General features: G+C 52.9%; 1 protein-coding gene across 23 annotated transcripts in view; it reads left to right on the forward strand.

The window, feature by feature from the left end:
- CAMTA1 (calmodulin binding transcription activator 1) overlaps positions 1 to 18,396 on the forward strand; it is a 764,551-nt gene that overhangs the window by 242,121 nt on the left and 504,034 nt on the right. For all 23 annotated transcript variants that reach the window (XM_079111189.1, XM_079111197.1, XM_079111196.1 and 20 more), the window contains one exon: positions 14,355 to 14,422. In XM_079111189.1, coding sequence (XP_078967315.1) covers positions 14,355 to 14,422 — 68 coding nt within the window. The remainder of the gene's footprint in view (positions 1 to 14,354; positions 14,423 to 18,396) is intronic.

Genomic DNA, 18,396 nt, shown 5'->3' on the forward strand with positions numbered 1-18,396 from the left:
GTCCTTCATGGACTGTGAGGGTCCCAGGGGAGGCTCTGTACCCATGGCAGCCGGTCGCCTGCCGTGTGAGGCCTCCCATGTGAACCTCCTTCTGGAGGCTGCTGCAGAGGTGGGAGTGGAGATGACAGACACGCCTTCCACTTCAGTGTCCCCCAGACTTTGGTAACTGTGATGTGAAAACAAGTTTCCCTCATGCCTCCCGTCGCGGTCTCTCATGGCTCTGGCTATGTGTCCGTTTCTGCCTTCTCTGCCCCTGCTGCCTCTCACCTCGGAGTTGGGTCGGAACTCCTGGAGACAGGGGCAGAGTGGTCAGGCAAGGACAGGCAGAAGCAGTTGTGCTCAAGAGCAGGGAGGTTTCAGTGCCATGTCCTTGGCCTTGGCAAGCACCAGAACCCTATTTAGGTCATGACCCAGAACACACGTCTGTGGTTCATTTACGATGAACTATCTGGACAGAGGTTGAGGAAACAGTGCAGTCTGTGGCGCGCTCAGATGGTTTCCATTCCATCCCATTAAAAACCCCAATTTCTACCTTACATTGTTTCAGGACTCACTAATGGGTTAGTTAGGACCTGCAGTAAGTGCTGCCACCCTAGAGCGCTCTGCTGCTTCAGGACCGAGGACAGCGGCCTGTCCCTCCCCTTCCAGCCTCACGTTTTGGTTTTCATTCTGAGGTCTCAGCCGGGGTTGCCCCGGCTCTTCCTGGATTTCCTGTGGCCCACCTTCAGTCTCCGTGGTCTCAGAGTCTTGTGTCACTCTCCAGCTTAGGGCCTGGTCTTCCCAGCGGGTAAGCTTCTTGGAGATGAGCCCTGGTCTCTATGGCTGGTACTTCCTAAAATGCTTGACTCGGATCTCCAAGGCATGGGGAGCTTGACTAGAAGAGAGCAATGTGGCCTCAGGGCTGCCCCCAGGTGCAGCTGGCTGTAGCTCTGCAGGCTTGACTGTGACTTTGTGGACCGCCTTCATGTTGGGCCAGAGGGCCTCTCTTTATCAGAAACCCCTTTTCATATGGCAAAACCAAACCCGCCCAGCCGGCTCTCCTCCTCCTGATACTGTCCTGGTGCCACCTCTTGAAAAGCCAGCTCCCTTTTCAGGTTTTTATCTTTATTTTAAAAATTCTCTTAATTTTTCATTTTTATTAATTTTCTTAAGACCTCACCTGTGCCCTCACATCACAAGGGTCCCAGAAAGAAGCTTCCCACCACCTACGTGTTTTACCCTATAGCCATCTGCTCTGCGGGTGACATAATACGATGCTTTTGGGCTCCTTATCTTCCATCTTACTGCTTGATGTTATCAAGAAGTGAGAGAAGAGGCAGAAGATCTCTTTTTCACCTTCTAACGGAATCCGAGATTCTGAGGATCAGGCCCACCTGGCCAAAGGGGAGACTGGCATGCTTACTGAGGGTCAGTTTTAGGCAGCCCCGTTTTTGATTTTAGTTGGTTCTCACATGGGCCCAGACTTGTGTCTTTGGGACTGAGGTGTCTGCACCACTGGTCAATTATACCTGAGGCTTAGAGCCTTTCTGCCTTCCCCACGGGATCCACTGGAGCAACCCAGCAGCGGCTCCTTTGAGCCGCCCCTCAGTGGGAAGGCTGTGTTCATGCATATGTTAAGGTCTTCTGAGACCAAACCCAACTACTCTTCAAAGCAGGGGAGAACAATTACCTCTATAAAATTCATGAATTCTCCTCCTGTTTACTCTTCAATCCCAAAAGCTTGAAGCTGGGGTGCTTGTTTGTCATGTGGGATTTGTGATCACAGGTGTTAGCAAATGGAGGTGGTGACGGAGCTTAACTTCTCTTATGCAGGCGGGTTATGAAATTCAAACACTACTGAAATCCAAACACCTTTCATCTATTAATGGCCACCAGTGGCCCATAATCAAGTCACACTCTGTTAGCTACACAATTAGCTTGTTTGTTTGAAGTGTGAATTAAGGATTTGAGGCATCTGCTAATGAAACCTTACTTTCTCCCTATTTTAGCTGAAATCCCTGTACTTTTCCAAATGCAGCCAGTTCTGGAATTTGAAGAAAGATGTCTGTTGACCCTATTTTCTTGCTACATGAAATCAGCTTCTGCTTTGCTCTCTCAGTGGAAAGAAGCAGGTCCTCTAGCCCTGCTTCCCCTCTGGACCCGCCTTCACTCTCGTCTGGGTTTCCCTCCTCAGGGAGGGGGCTCCCCTTGCTGGGGTTTTCAGGCTCTTCCTGGAGCAGAGGCGAGTGGCGAGACTCCCCCTTTGCCAGGGCGTTTGATTCTCTTTGTTTGCGACTCTCCTCTGGAACGCGTTTCTTTTGTAGATAATGGGATTCCATTATGGGGCGTCAGGGCTGCTCTGGCGGTTCTGATCAATGTTTCTGCTTGTGCCTCGGATGTGTTAATTTTAAGATGACTAGTTTCTGTTTTTAATAGTTTTATTGGGTTTTCCGTGGTGAGTGGGTTAGGATGAGTGTTAGTGTTTGTTCTGCCAGGAGCGAGGTGGCTCCGCTTGGCTTGGAGGCAGGAAGGTCCTGGAGCAAGGCGAAATGGCCACCTGTCTCCCTGGGTGTCAGAGCCAGTGGGCTGCCTTCAAAGCTTTTTCTTGCCTCTGCCTGAACGCCCATTTCCAAAGGGCCGCGTGGGTCAATAAGTTAGCACGGAGGCGTGAGCGGAGCCCTGTGGCGTTGTGGGCGGGGTATTTGTTGGTGGGCGGAGCCCACGCACCCTCGTGCGGGTCCTCGCAGGGCAGTGGCTGCGCTCAGACCCGGGGGCGGTGCACCTCGCGGGGCCGACCCCTCGTCACCGATCCTTAATGGGAGCTGGCGGCATCGCCGTGCGGACAGCACCTGCCAAGGCAGAGAGGGAGGCCAGGGGCATGGCAGCTTCCGTGGCACTCTCAGGTGTGCGCCACTGTGCTGGGAGTGCCGAGGACAGCAGCCTCTGCCTTTTCAGGTTCTTCTGATTCTTAAGCTGAGCCTGTTGTGTCGGCAAGCCAGTGTCTTCCTCTGGGGCAGAGGGGATGGGTGGGTACCGCCAAAGAAAGCGGAATCAGTACCGAGTGGCCCCTGATGCTCTCTGTCCCGCTTCTGGGCAGCCGAGGAAGCCTGGCTCCCCCTGGGTTTCCTGGGAGCCTCTCTCTGAAATGACACAGCACCCTCAGATCTTTAACCCTGCTTCCTTAGGCTGACGCTTCTGTCCTTCATCCAAAGACTGCTGGCCTCTCTAAGAATAAAACACAAATTTTGAAATTTATCACAAGACTTTTGCTGTTGGCCATGATGGAGTAACTGGGACCCGATTTGTCCTCTTGCTATAAACAATTATAAAACTGGACAGAACATGTGAGATAAATATTTTCAGATGCTAGACAATAGAATAGGCCTGTCACTACACAGTCCCAGAAAAGATTGGGAGCCCTCCAATGCCTTTGTATTTCCGCCTGGAGGCATTTCAAGACTGATTTCAGGGAGATATCCCAAGCAGAGTGCAGTGATTCTGCCAAGTTGAGGAGACAGATACCAGAGCCTCAAGAGGGCAAGACGACTGGGCTTTTCAGGGAAGAATAGTAGAGAGCAGAGGGTCTTGCAGAGAAAGTACTCTGGAAACCAGCGCGACTGCCCCGGAATGTTCTATGGACACTGAGTTGATGGTGTGGAGGTGAAGCTTTGCGTGGCTGGACACGGCACGGGGACCGCAAGGTGGAGACCACAGTACTCCTGCAGAACTGGGGTGTTCAAATTCTGTGCACACGGCTTGGTCCCTCCTGAACACCTGGGACATTCAGTAGAGACCCTGAAGGGAGAAACATTCCTAGAGTAAAAGGTATGGCAGAATAGCTGAAGGCAGGCTAGAAGAGGCCCCAGGTCAGCTTGATCCACAAGTAACTTAACTGTTCCCCAAAGCAAAGCCTAAGACTCTATTTAAAGATGTGTGGGCTGTGGGTACAGCTCAGTGGTAGAGTGCTTGCCTAGCATGAATGATACCCTGAATTCAGTTCCCAGTGCACGTGCACACACACACACACCCACCCACCCACACACACACACAGATAAAACGGCTGGCAGTTTTCCAAGCTTAAGGAAAACTATAGACCCACTGATCCAAGAAGACCAACCCACCCATGCCAGACAAATAGACCGAAAACTGCAGAAAGGCCCATCATGACCACATCGATGCGAATCAGTGATAAAGTCACCCCAGGACATGAGGGAGACGCAGCAGACAAAGATGGGAACTGCAGACTTCCTTCAGAAACCACGTGAGCCAGGAGACAGTGGATGAAGTCTTCTGAGTGCCAAAATGGGGAAACCTGTACACCTAGAATCCTACAGTCAGTGAAAGGATCCTCCCATGGTGCCGAAAACTTTTTTATCCTGAGTGTGGGGAAGTGTATTCATTTGTTACCGTTCGGAACAGGGTGCATGCTATGGAATATGAATCATTCCTCAGTGAGGCAGCTTTGAAAGCGTTCAACGCAATGATCTCACGTGTGCCGGGCATCTGCCCGTAGTACTGTCCTGTGGTACAGTTGAGCTGTACCGTATTTCAGGTGGGGCACAGGGCTGTCAAATGACGCTTCCGTTCACACAGACAAAAAGGGACAGATGACTGTCTACTTTAGAAGAGATGCTTTCATCTTCCAATAGGCAGATTCTTCTCACAAACAGGAGTGTGGGACACAGCTTCCTGAGTGCCTTTCAGACTGCCATCTGGCTAGTGCCTGGGGACTTGCTGTGAAGTCCTCACTGGGACAATTTGGATCTGTCCCCAGATATATGACTCTCCCCTTAGGTGCTTCTTGTTCCCCTTATACTTTTAGTATGTCTTCTGGGATGGGATGAGATAAGACAGTGCCCTCTGGGCTGTGGGTAACTCTCTTATCAGCCAGGGCCCATTCAGGAGCTGGAGACCACAAGAGCATTGGACATAAAGAACTGCTAACCTGAAGAAGGCAGGGTTAAAGAAGAATTCCAGGGGTTCCTGGAGTCTTGGATATGAAAGAGCCACGGCTAGCTCTAGGCTGAGGGGGAGCAGGCAGTGGATGAACCAAGGATGCCAAGACCCCTCACCCAGTGCCAGAATTCAGACCTCTGGAGATTGGGTGCGACCAAAGAAGCGTGCACCTGAGAAGGACGTGGGTCAGCAGGAGGCTTCTGGCTGCTCGGGGGTCAGTGGACCAGAACGGGTCCACCACGGAGGGAATGTTTCCAAAGGGGTGCTATGCCCATCCGTGTGGCCACTGGCTCCTGCTCTGAGTGACACTGACGATGTTAATGATAACAATAATAGTAATAATGGTGCATCTTGGTGTATCGGTGCTGGGATGGAACCAGGGCCTCACGTGTGTCAGGAGGCACTCTGCCACTGAGCCATGTCTCCAGTCGAGATGTGCCTTCTTGCCATTGCCATCTTGCAGGGTCCTCTCGTCACTCTCTACTGATGAATCTTAACATTCTGCTAAACTGGCAGAGGGGCAATGTTTTTAGGGCCCAGCTTCTGTATCATAAGGCAGGACAAAGGACAGTGAAATTAGTGACAATGGTCACGAGGTTGAAATAGAAGTGGGGGCAGTTTGGGGTCCAGCTTACTCAGCAAATGTCATTGTATTTAGGGGCAGTTAGTGTTTTGGTTAATGTCACTTTCTTCTAAAATCTTTTGTTCTCAGATGCCCTTCTTTCTGGGTAGCCTGTATAGGCTACAATCCACTGCTTCCAATGCTGTAAAGACCAAAGCCCCAAAGTCAAGTGACTTCAGGTTTAGGTGGGTATTGTCAGTGGAGAAAGGAGGTCGGTGGAGACAGTGGTCGCCCGAGACCAGCCCACCCACAGGGAAGTGCCCCAGCCCCAGCCAGCGCGTGCCCTGTGGGAATGGGGCCTTGCCACCAGGCTTCGTTGTTTCAAGAGCAGCTGGGAATTTTTAATTCCCATCTTTTGATTTTTAATTGGCAAATAAACCAAATGGGAAAAATACTATGCAGGCCAAGCTGGTGCATCTCTGGGTGGACTCGGCTGCTGGGCCCAGTGTGTGACCTTGGCTTTGGAGGTGTTCTCGCTGCACCACCGTCCCCCGTGTTCTGCAGCCAGCTGGGTTTCAGCCCCATCTGTTTCACTTTTGCAGGCGTTTGCTTCATGCGATAGCTCAGGGTCCCCGTCCCTCTCCTGGGCTGTCAACATAACTCCTATCGGCAGTCCCTCTCCGCGGCACCGCCACCAAAGATGTTTCCAAAGCTGGGCCCAGCTTTCTGTGTCTCCCTTCTGCTTAAAAGCCTTGCCTGACCTGCCTGGCTCTCGGGATGAAGCTGCACTTGCCGGGCACATTCATTCCTCCACATTCTGGAGCCTCCGCCGCCTCCTGGCGTGGTTCTGCCGTTGTCCTCAGGCCCGCAGGCTCCAGCTGCTTCTCTGATGATGTTGCCCTGGACACACTTGCTTTTCCTGCTTTTGCACACACTGCTTCCCTGGCCCAGTGCTGTACCACTTGTCTGCCTGGCTACCACACTCATTCCTGAGGCTAAGTGGTGGCTCCTTGGAGTAGCCTCCTCCCTGTCTCAGAGCTAATTCAGCCTCAGCATCTGCTTTGCATTTGACACTAGCACTGGATCCAGCCTTGTCTGTCTTCCCAGCTGCAGTTTCAACAGCCATTACTCATATGTCTTCGTATCGTTAGGGCTTTGTGTAATGTCTGACATATAGTAGGTGCTCAATAATTCATCAAGTGATTGAACCAGTGAGTGAATAAATGAGGGAATCGCTTCTTCACTGCGTCTGTGGTTGAATGTCCTTTGGTGGCTCATTGTTTCTTTGCTGCTGGCACTTAAATGGTCAGAAGCATGCTTTTTCATGTCGACATGACAGATGGCCAACTGGGTCAGTCATCGTGATTTCAGAAGTTGAGGCTGATATATTCAGAAATGCTGTTTACCATCTTGTGGGAAGTCCTATGGACACCCTTGGATTTATGATAATGTCCATTCTCATAAGTGGTCAAAGTAGAGCTCTGTTATACCCTGTGCAAATAAAAATATCTATAAGCCATTATTCCATATGCTAGTTGCTTCTAACAAGAGCTGGCTGTCACTTTGAAACCCTGATTTGGGATGTTGGTTTTGACCTGTGGGTGGGGATCCAGAACATACTGTGCAGGGTGTGGACTTGGCCATCTGGGTACCTGGGAAGTCCACCTGAGGACAGGCACAGGAGTGTCCAAATAGGGCACTGTATGGCTGGACCCTGATTGGACTATTTATCACGGGGCGGAGACCCACTAGAGGAACACATGGGGAGCCCCCAAGAGAGCAGGGAGAGACACTGGGGGAGGGGGCATGGAATGGTTATTGATTTATTTAAATTAAGACCAATTATTTTGTGTAAAGTGCAGTGAGTGGTGGATTCTGGGAAAATTTGCTTCCACTGTAAACACGTTGGTTAGAAGTCATTAATATGACATTCACACATCCCTAATAAAGTGCATAACACAGAGAACTGGCACCATGGAAATACCCAGAGGACATTAAGTATGAGCCTTAAAACCAAGAGTAGTGGAAACAAGATATTTTTACTTCTCGTTTGGGAGTAATATAATTGCATTTTGTGGCTCTAGCAGATGCTGGGGCCAGCTGCGAGGAGAGCCATGGCTTTTCTCCCTCAGCATTGGTCCCTTACAGATAAAACCCTGTGCCGAACTCTCATGAGAACCAAACTTCTAAAAATTATCTGGTTGAAAACCCACCCTTTTCTCTGTAAAAGATATCTGAGATTTTGCAGGCCATAGAGGTATTTTTGTTACAAGGACTCAGGAGAATAAAGAACAAAACACACAGATGCACACTTACATTCACTCATGCGTGATGGACATGCATGCACACATCCACATACATATATACAGACATGTTATTTAATTTGCTACAAAAGCACCAAAGGCCCCTCAGTTGACCCTTGTTCTCCCTGACGTTAACCCATGTCTTGAAGACAGATTGGAGACAGTCTGTCGTAGAGAGCCCAGGGACTCCTGTCCTTTGTCTGAGGGCTGCTCCTCCTGAGATTGTTGTGGGGGAAGCTGATCTCCAGCACTGGCCTGTTCTTCGCAGACCCTGTGTGCGGTGGGCAGGTCCTCCTGGGAGGAAGAGAAGCTGCACAGAGCTTGGGCTGAGAAATCTAATGGATTCAGCCCTTGGGACCCCCGTATCCTTTTCTAAACAGATGGGAGCCTCCCACACCCCAGAGGTGGGATACCGATCCCGTGCTTCTGAGGTGGCCCAAGGGGATAGTGAGCCCTGTCCTCTGGAGAGTTCTACCTGTGTGGCATCGTCCCTCCCCTGGGAGCTTCTGAGTCTGGCCCAGGGCGCACAGGCTTGCTGCAGAAGGCGTGCTGTGTTCACAGGCCCCTGCTGAACGTAGTGCTGGCTGTCCTGCAAGGCAGCTGTGTAAAGCCACTGAGCCTGGGAAGTATGGCTGAGTCTGCTTGAGGGGCTGAGTGGAAACTCACACTGGATGTAGGAAGCAGTACGAAAAAGAATATCAAGTAGTTCCTGACTTCTTTCTAAAATTAGGGAATCACACTAGTTTGTATCTATCAGGTTGAAATATAAAACATTATTAAAATTAATTTCTCCTGTTTTTCTTCCCACCTTTAAAAAATGTATCATCTAGAAATGACAAAACTGCACCTTGGCTGGCATTCATGACTCCCGTGGCGTTTCTTCTGGACAGCGCTGCCGCAGTGCCGAGGGACAGGGAGCTGGGAGGAGTCTGCAGTTCCCCTCACGCGGGCCTCGTGCCTTCATGGCAACTGTGCCCTCACCCGTCCATCCCGGGTCCCTTGCTCACAGCAAGGGCGGCTCAGACGCGGCTGGACAGTCACATCCTTGGCAGGAGGATTTGCATTCTCTCGTTCCCCTTCCCAGGGGGTCCACGCCATCTTTGGATACGAGAGCTGGCCAGGGCTCTGTGTTGACATAGGACTGAGACAGCCCCTCCTGGACACTGCACAGCCTCAAAGGGAGGATGACCACACACCACGGGCCTGGGGGCAGGAGGCCCTGGGTGCTAGAAGTTCCAGAGTGTGCAGCCATTGCTGAGAAGGCTCCCGCGGCCGAGGCCACTGCGGAGGGCGAGGCGGAAGACTCCAAGAGCTGTGCCGTGAGCAGGGCCTGACAGGTCGGGGCGGAGCTGTCACAGGTGCTGGGCGGGAAGGGCAGAGAGCCAGGTCTCGCCCCAGTCCCAGAGGGGTGGCCCAGTGGGCAATCCTCCAGCCTCGCCGGCCTCCTGCTGGCTCACCACTGCCACGGGCTTGCAATCCTCCATAGGCCCTGGGCCTGAGCTGCTGACTGGACCTGCAGGGTCCAGCTGTGCAGGTGTGGCGGAGTGACCCCTGCCCTGCCGCCCTCAGTCCTGCGGCTCTGCCTTTGCTGCCGAGACTCTGTCAGGGCCTCCAGGGAGGGCCCACCTGCCTCCCTGGTCTGCGGGGACCTTCCCCAGCCCGGGCGGATTCTGCTGCAGGCGGCTCCCTGGCCGCGGCACACACAGGCAGCATGCCTCGGAGGCAGTTTTTCTACCGGAACGTCCAAAGGACAAACTAAACACTTCAGGCCTGCCGGCCGGCCGGTCTATACTTTGGCACTTGCAGTGACCGTCCTCGTCTTGACAGTCGAGTCATTCTCCTCCGCGTGGTGCAGCATTTAGGGCCCGGGAAGAGAAGGGTGCACAGAGCCAGGCAGCTGGAGAGGCTGGCGCGGTGAGTGGCCCCTTGGGCTCAGGCCCCTCCGCCAGCGCGCACCCGGCTGGATGCCATGTTCTCTTCTTTCATTTATCGTGATGAAATCCACAACAGAATTCACCACTCGTGACGCACAGCACATCCAGGGTCCTGCCGCTGTCGTTGCCATCAGACCCCGTCTTTGTCACTCTGACAGGGATGCCCTCGTCCCCCAGGCCCTGAACCCCCAGCTGGCGTTTGCTCTCCGTGGAGTTGTCCTTCTAGACACTTCGCGTGGCCTCTAGTGCTGGTCTCGTTCTCTCAGCCTGGCGTTCCAGGGTCCGTCTGCGTGGTGGCACTCTGTCGGAATGACCTTCCCCTGGACACGTGCATCTCGTGTAATCAGTGTCCGTGGAACCTGGGCTGCTTCCGCCTTTGGGGCACTGCGATCTATGTGGCTCTGAGCATTTGTGCCTGTGTTTCTGTTCGAGAACCTGTTTTCTCTTCTCTGGGGCCTCCTCTCCTGTTGCTTGGGCTTCCTGTGAGTCTTCTGAGCCACACTCGATTCTGAGAAGCCAGTGAGTGGGAGAGGAGGTGTGCGTGCTGGGTGCTGGGGCATGGGGTGCTGGGAGCCAGCTTGGCCCAGCCACAGGCAAGCTGACCTCGGGCAAGAGCTCCCCTTTCTCTGCCTCAGTTCTTCCTCTGGAGAGAGGAGCTGGTCCCATCTGTCACGTGCCCTCCTCGGGGCTGTGGGTGTGCAGAGCTCTGGGGAGGCGGGCTGGAGTGCCACTGTTCACAGCTGCTTCCACTCTCGGCCGCCATCTCCTCTGCCTCTCCAGCAAAGGCTTCTTGGAGACGAGCGGTCCTGCCCATTTCAGGATACAGGGACCTGACGCAGCAGGTGACCTTGCGAATCAGACTAGGGTGTTGGGTGAAAGTGAGACTGATCCTGGTGGGGGAGGGTGCACTGAAGGGGGCTCAGTCTGGACCCCTGGTCCACTGCAGAGAGGTGGGCGGGCAGGGATAGTCAGTCAGGGCGAGGGAAGCTCCACGCATGTTTCCTTTGTGCTCCATCCAGTATATCCTGCTGTTCTTGAAGGAATTCAGGAAAAGGGCAGAATGCGGGTTCTGGAAGCATCCTGCGTGGGTTTGCGTTCCAGTTCTCCAGGTACTGGCTGTGTGACTTTGGGCAAGTCACCTAAGTGCTCTGGGCCTTTGTTCCCTCACTTGTGAAGTGGGGCATGGTTCCTACTCCATAGTTTGTTGTGGACAGTGAATGAGATTATCCCTCATTAAGACCGAGAGAGAGCAGGACACTGTGTTAGCCCAATAACGGTGACACAGAGCCACCCTGTTGGCATGGCAAGGAGGACAGAGAGGATGGAGTGCCCGGTCCCCCGCAAATCACCCCCACCGAGCCCCACTGACCCTCCTTACTGGGAATTTTCATGCCTCTTAAGTTTCTCCACACTGTTAGCTGTCTAATCGCCTGTGTGTCCCTCTCCCCTCAGCTTCTAAGCTTGAGGAGGCAGGGTCTGGCCCTGGCTGCCCTTCTGGTAAGGGCAGCGGTTGGGAAGGCTGGGCAGCAGGTCTGGGGTTGGAGAGGAGACCAGACTTGTGCAGGTCTGCTGACCACCAGCAGCCTGTGACCATCACTGGTGATAGAGTCCAGGCCACATGGGCATGGTGGAAGTTGGACTGGGTGCTGGCGTTAGTTTCCTTGCTCAGACAAGCTGATCCTAAATGGGACGGGTGCTCTTCGGGGGTCCCGTGTGGAGGGTGTCATGGACTGGGAGCAGCTATGTGTGTCCCGGGGGAGGAGGGAGTGCAGTAGCCAGGTAGTTTGTAAGTCCGTGTTTTCCTGGGGCCTCTGCCTGCCTGCACAGTGGCTCGTCAGATCTGCAGGGACCCTGAGTCTGGCTATGGAGCTCACTGCACAGCTGACCCCGTGGCAGTGCTGATGCTGCTCTATGCGCTGCCTTGTCTCTGTCCCCTCTTGACTGTGAGGTCTTTAGCCGCGGGCTTCCTTGTGGTCTCGTTCATAGGCTGACATGTAGTATGTGCTCAATAAGTATTGGTAGATAAATTCCAAATACAGAAGTGGCGCAGGGTTTTCTCTTTGCAGGACAGTAGCAGTGGGGAGGCTTGCTGGTTGGGCCAAGTGACAACTGAAGGATGTTCATGAAGTTCTCTTTTGGGTGGCCCAGGTCATTGACATAGAATGAACCTAGGAGTGGCTGTGGTGGATGCACTCTGCACCCCATCCTTGGGGTCACCAAGGCATGATCCTGGCCAAGGCTATGGATCAGGGGGTTCCAGTTGCTTGGCCTGTTCCTCCAAGTCTCCCGAGATTTGGGAAGAGAGCGATGCAATCTCTACTTACACTAAGCACACCCTGCTCTGAGTATTTAGTGAAACCAAATGGAAACCAGTAGCTTGGGGCTGGACTCCAGCAACTCTGAATGGTTATTCTGATGTTCAGACATTCACCGTCTGCTAGTGGGGGTGAGAGGTGGTGTGAGGGGCAGAGGTGGGGACAGAGGGTGGCACACCAGCAGCAGGACCGCTTCCGACCTGGGGCCACTTTGGCACCTCTACCTCATCAGGGCCTCAGGACAGGCAGCTCACATGGTGTAGACCTGGGGATGCTCAGATAAAGGAGCTCTTGTTGGGGGCATGCTTTGCCAGCCAGGTATTGTGGATCTTCATTACCTGCCCGGGAGGGGATGTTCCCCCAGTTCTGTAGGAAGCGGGTGGGGGCCGCAGAGCCAAGCTGCGTGTGCAGGACAAAGATGGCCAGACGCTAGCGGGTGGCGCTGCTGGTGCCTGAGCAGGCTCTTCGCCTCACGCTGCTTCTCCTGCATCGACTTCGAGTCAGCTAAATAACTGGCAAGTGTTCTCCAGAAACCGCTGTGTTTGGGGGCTTTTAAGCCCTCACTTCAGCTATCTTCGTAGTAAGCGCACGCCCTTCTGAACGCACGCTTATTTCCACACTGCCTGCTCTGCCCCAAGCCCCCACCCCTCCTTCCATCCACCCGCCCGCTCATCCAGCCATCTGGCTCGCAGACGTTGATTAGATGCTTCCTCCGGCCCCAGGACACTGTATGTCCCGGGGATGCATCAGCGACGGCTTAGTCCTTATCCTTCTGTGGTTCAATGGGATATTGTCCAAATAACCAGGCAATCAGAACACAGGGGGTACACCCTCCACACCAGGACAGATCCTGGGAAACAGGGAGGACCAACCAAAGGAAGTGACACCTACCTGCAGCGAGACCCCAGGGACAGATTTTCCTAAGGAGAGGAAATAAACTGTGGAAAGGCTCAGGGACGTGAGGACAATGTGCTGATTGGCATGACTTACTTTATGGGTTCTGTAGAGGAAATCAAGGACAGCACTGGACCACGAGGGAGCTCTGTTTTTGCCAAAGGTTGCTTCCTCCCGGTCTCGGTGCAGGCGTGGCTCCTGATTTCCATCACCGACCACCTCTCGGTAGCGCCTGTTCCCATTCCATGAGGCTTGGTCTCCACTGGGGCCTCGTGGCCTTGGGACTGCATGACACGGGTGATGTTTTCTACTTGACCTCTCTGTTACCTGTCTTCCGTGGTGGTGCCCTCTTTTTCTCTCAAGGCCAAGTGTAGCGTCTCTGGTCACAGACGTCACTCCTTTATGTCCAAGTCCCAGAGGCTGCTGACCCTGGGCAGCTGGGCTGCTTCATTCGAAGGCACCCTTGCTGCGGAGAGAGTGGGGAGGGAGGCCTCTGCTCTGCCTTCCCCCGCTAGTCAAGGGCAGCAGCTCCGTGTTGTATCACCACCAAGATCAAGGGAAACGTGTACTAGTCCAACCTTAATTTAACTTACAATCCCTGCCAGTTTCGTGTTAGCAGATCTGTTTGGAGCTGGAAGTAATGGGCCATATCATGCCTCAGAGCTGGAGCAATGACTTATGCTGATGTCACCCATTGGCTTTTTATGGAAATTATTAATAAATCAGTAATTCTATCTGCAGTGATGCTGTTGTGTTTATAAATATTTAATTTACCTTCAGGTGCCCACATTTTCTCCCTCTTTGCCTTAAACTCAGCTGACATTGCTCTTCTCTGAAGCACTGCTCAATAGATCAAGTTATCAGTAGTGGGAAAGGCTAACTCACTTCTCTCTCTCTCCCTCTCTCTGGAATAAGGCTTTATCTCTTCTTTTCCTTTTAATCTTTCTGTGATTTGGCTCAGGGGGTTGGGAATCAAGCTGAGAGAATGCGGTGTCTCTTGTGACAAAGCCGAAAGATTCGTCCAGCTTCAGAAAAACAGACCAAACTTTCCAATCTCGCCCTGGCCTCAGTGGAGACCGGTAGTGGGCATGTGCTTTTCCCTCCTTCAGGTTAATGCCATTTAGAACCTGAAAGGTGTCTCATGTTTTCCTCCCGCAGAGAAATATTTTTGTCCTTGCCATTGACTCCTCTTTTGAAACCCAGTGCTTTGATTATTATTGTATGGCAGGTTGAGTGGAAAGGACTCGGGAAATCAAATCGAAGCAGAGTCCAGGTGGCACGTTTTCCTAGCAGAGATGGAGTTCCAGCCTGGCAGAGGAAGACCGCAGCTGGCAACAACAAAAGCTTTCTTACCTCTCAGGGTCCAGCGTGAGCTAATTGTTGTTATTATCTTTTTATTCTTCTGTTTCAGGAAATTGCAGCTTATTTAATAACATTTGAGAAACACGAAGAATGGCTAACCACGTCCCCTAAGACAAGGTAAGGTCCTGTGTCTTGCAGTTATCTGCTACGTACAGTGAGTGCATTGGTGGACTTCCCTGGATTGCCTGATCTGGCCAGTCTGTTCAGGGCAACAGGTTGAAAATGCCACGTTGTACCAGGTAGCCGGTGAGGCCGGTGTCATTAACTGCCCATGTCCCTGGTAGCGAGTGTAACTGGACAGACTTAAGATGGCCCAGCTGCCTCCCAGTTGTTGAGCGCCTCTGTGGATGGCCAGGGCCGGGCCCCTCCCCTGGGTTCGGGAGCCTTTTCAGGCAGGGGCTCCAGGGATGTTTATTTGGGAAAGTGCCCACCTGCCACTAGTACTCTCCAAAACGTGCCTTTGAAAAAGAGATACTGGCCTAACTGTCGCTTTCGTTTCAATGTGTTTTACAAATTGTGGGTCGAGTGGCTCCCGATTGCAGGTGAGAAGCTCCCCAGATCAGAAGCAATGGCCGAGTTTGTGGTTTATTATGCAGTAAATGTCCTTGAACCTACTAACTGCCACGAGCATTTAGCTTCGCTGGCCACTCGGGAGCAGAGGGAATTGATGAGACACAGCCGCCTGGGTTCGGCTGGGATTCAGCCCTCGTCTTAAAGGCAGCCTCTGTCCTCGCCAGCTCTGAAGTTTTTATTTTCGATGTGTTACATTCTAGAGCTTCAGAAATTCATGGCTGCTCTCTTCCAATGACCACAACTTTTCCATTAGTGGCGACAGGGTCAGCTGTCTGTTAGCTGAGGGTGTTAGCTGGAGTGTGACTTGCAGGGTGATTGGCCTGCAGGTGTGAATTTAAGGCGTGGTACGCTCAGGATGTCTCGCTTGGACAGAAGCATGAAGCCTCCGGGATTGCTAGCTGGGACCAGGGGAGGGGGTGAGATGGGTCCTCTGCACTCTCGGTCACAAACTTGACCTGTCCATGTGCTGAGCAGGGAGGAAGGGTCTGCTCCTGAGAATGCGCACTCATTCAGGAGGTACTCTGAACTTCACCTTGTCAGGCTCAGCTGTTCACTGGCTAGCTTCCTGCAGAGGAGGACAGTGTTCCATTTGGAGACTGGGGTATTGAGGAAAGGGCCATCAGTGACTGAGAGCGCCCTCCCCTGGGGCACTCTGACTCATGTGACTTTTCAGCCTGAGACCTGGAAGAGTCCCTCTGCAGGTGTCCTCAGCATCTCAGCCTTCTGGAGCCATGATTCCCCCTGCTATAAAATCAAATGGCTTACATCAGTCAACTTTTGCTGTGGTCATGTTATGTAAGAAACAATCCCCAAACATAGTGACTTTATAATAACAAATTTTCATTTTCCGCATAAGGGTCTGTGGTTGCCTGTGGTTTTGGATCAGGACCACATCTTGTTCTAGGACCTAGGCTGGGAAAGCCCCCTCTGTCTGGGACAACCGGTTCTCATGGAAGAGGGCAGGGGCTGAGAAGCCCAAGGCAACGCACGCAGGTGAAGTTAAAACCCCTGTCTGGATGTGGCATCGTGTGCCATGTGGGCTTGCCAGTTCACTGGCCAAAGCAAGTCTGTGGCTGGGCCCAGTAAGAATGGGGCTGGGAAGGCCATTCTTCTGGGGAGGGGCAGGAGTGGGGAGTGCAGAGCAATGGTGAACTCAGCCACGACCCCGACTGTGGAAAACCTGGTGCAGTCCACTCCTTTCTTCCGAGAGCAGCTTCGGGGGCAGTCACCACAAGCCAGTGGACATCAGAGCACATGTCACTGGGCTGACCCCATTTCTGATGCAGTAGTCTGGCCTGAGAATCTGCTGTTCCGAGCAGGTGATAGGACAGGCCAGGACTGAACCTCCCTTCCCGAAGTCCTGGCCTACTTTCTCTGGGGAGACGGCGGGGAGTCTGGTTTCTGCCTCTGTGCTGCTTCCTGTTGGCAACTGGTGCCTGTCTGCAGCCTCCAGCCTCTCCGAATACTCTTCTCTCCTCCCTGAGATGCTCCTCCAACCTGAGTGGGAGGAAAGAGCCTCTCTTGAGCTTGAGTGAGGCTCTCCAGAGCGTGTCGGCTCCAGACACGCTCACGTGGTGCTGGACCACGCACAGCAGAACATTCCAAGGTGAGGGCTTTACCTCACATCCCGGCTTCCAGGATCTGCGTTTGATGGAGAAGTGGATCTCACTTGCGGACTTTTTGGACTATAAAAGGAGCGAGAGACTTACTGTCCTGAGGCACAGGGCGTGTGGGGCAGGAGAGGGAATGTGGGTTCTCATATTGGCAGGTTTGGGTTTGAGCCCTGGCTCTGTCACTCAATAACTTTGTGACAGTAAGAAAATCATTTCAGCTCCTTCAAAGGATCCACTGTTTCTTCTTCATGTAGAAAGTGAGTTACTGCTGATGCTGTCCTTACTGAGTCGTCACGAGGACTGGATGAAGGATGTTTGTGATCCTGGTCGGTCATTTGCAGGTGTCATGGTGCCTCTTGTCTGAAGGACAGTCCCCAACCTGCCTGGGGTTGAGACTTCAGGAAGCATCTGCCAGAATTCCCCAGACCCTGGAAGGATGAATCATTTTCCTAAAGGCAGAGGGCAGGGCTAGGCATTGCTCTAGTGTTATGATATTCTCGCAGTGTTTACACTTGAAAGCTTCATGTCCCAGGAGAAGGAGAAGTTGCCTTCTTGTTCAAGGACCTTCCTAAATTAGTCGTTGAGTTGGGCTTGGCACCCCACCCCCACCTCCAGTATTGAAATTAATTGGTGCAGTTAACTGCTGAGTTCATACAAACTGGCCTCCTGGTATTAAGGAATTAATGACACCAATACTCTGCTGAACGAGAAGGCAGTGCAACTTCTGTTTGCCACCACCGCCGCCACTGCTAATTTCATTTTAGAAAATTAATAAAAATGAATTGCACCACTGACATTTATAGAGTTTCTTAATAAAATGATACATTGTTTGTGTGGAGGAATCCCTATTAAATTAATTGTTGTAATCAGTTCCCATATAGATGTTGGTCTAGGAGCAGCAGAGGACCCGTGGCTCATCTCTGAGGCTTCCTGGGGGCCAGGGGTGTTGCCCTCGTTACAGAGCAGCTGGGAGCCGGTTCACCTGCTCGATAAGGAGGCAGGCGGCTGGGGGGCCTAGGGCTGGGGCTGGGTCCTCTCACTGCTGCCATAGGACAGAACGCTGAGCCCTTGCGTGACGGTGTTGTGCTATCAGCAACTGGGAACTTCAGCTTGAAAATCACCCTCAGGATGTCTTTATTTGGCACTGGCTGTGTGCTCAGCACTCTGATAATCCCACTTGGAGATTGAATGCCACGCACCCTGCCCTGCCTGGTGAACTTGGGATCTCCATTTGAAGAGTGTCCTCTGTCTGGAAGATCCTCTGACTCCTCTGTCGGGCCTCGATTTACCCCACACCCTCTTGCCCAGAGACCCTGTCCCTCTTCCTTGCCCATTGCTCAGGTTCAGCCCACAGGAGGCACCTTGGATTTCACAGTTGCTGTGGTTGGTTGATTTATTCATGATCCACCCCCCACGTGTGACTGCCACAGGAGAGGGGTCTTAGGTTGGGGTTGTTTGCAGCAGGTTGGAAAATGTGCGTCTGCATCTGTGCAGGAAGAGACCTGGTTTCTTCTGGCCTATCTGGCCCCGGCACTGGCTAGCTTACCAGGACTGTTACTGGACACTTGCTCTAGGCTAGACGCCAAGCTTATTCTTACTACCAGGGGCTGGGAGGGTGCGTGATTGCCCCCTGCCCCGGCCAGGCCGCACAGAGGGTGTTGGAACTGGAATTTGAACCCAGAATTGTCTTCCTGCAGAGCCCCTAACCTTCCCTTCGTGCTCACTTCCAATGCCCAGAGTGGGAGTGGGGACCAGATGGGAGTGCAGGGTCTGGCTCCACTGTGCCTCTCCACCTCCCTTCTGCATGAATTCAGAACCAGCCCAGAGACCCAGGCACCCGGCAGGGCCTCCCTTTGTAGGTGAGTGTGGCTGGGGACATCAGCTAGTGGCTTCCCGCACCTCTCT

Source organism: Sciurus vulgaris (genome assembly GCF_902686455.1).
Source record: "Sciurus vulgaris genome assembly, chromosome: 1".
Lineage (NCBI taxonomy): Eukaryota > Metazoa > Chordata > Mammalia > Rodentia > Sciuridae > Sciurus > Sciurus vulgaris.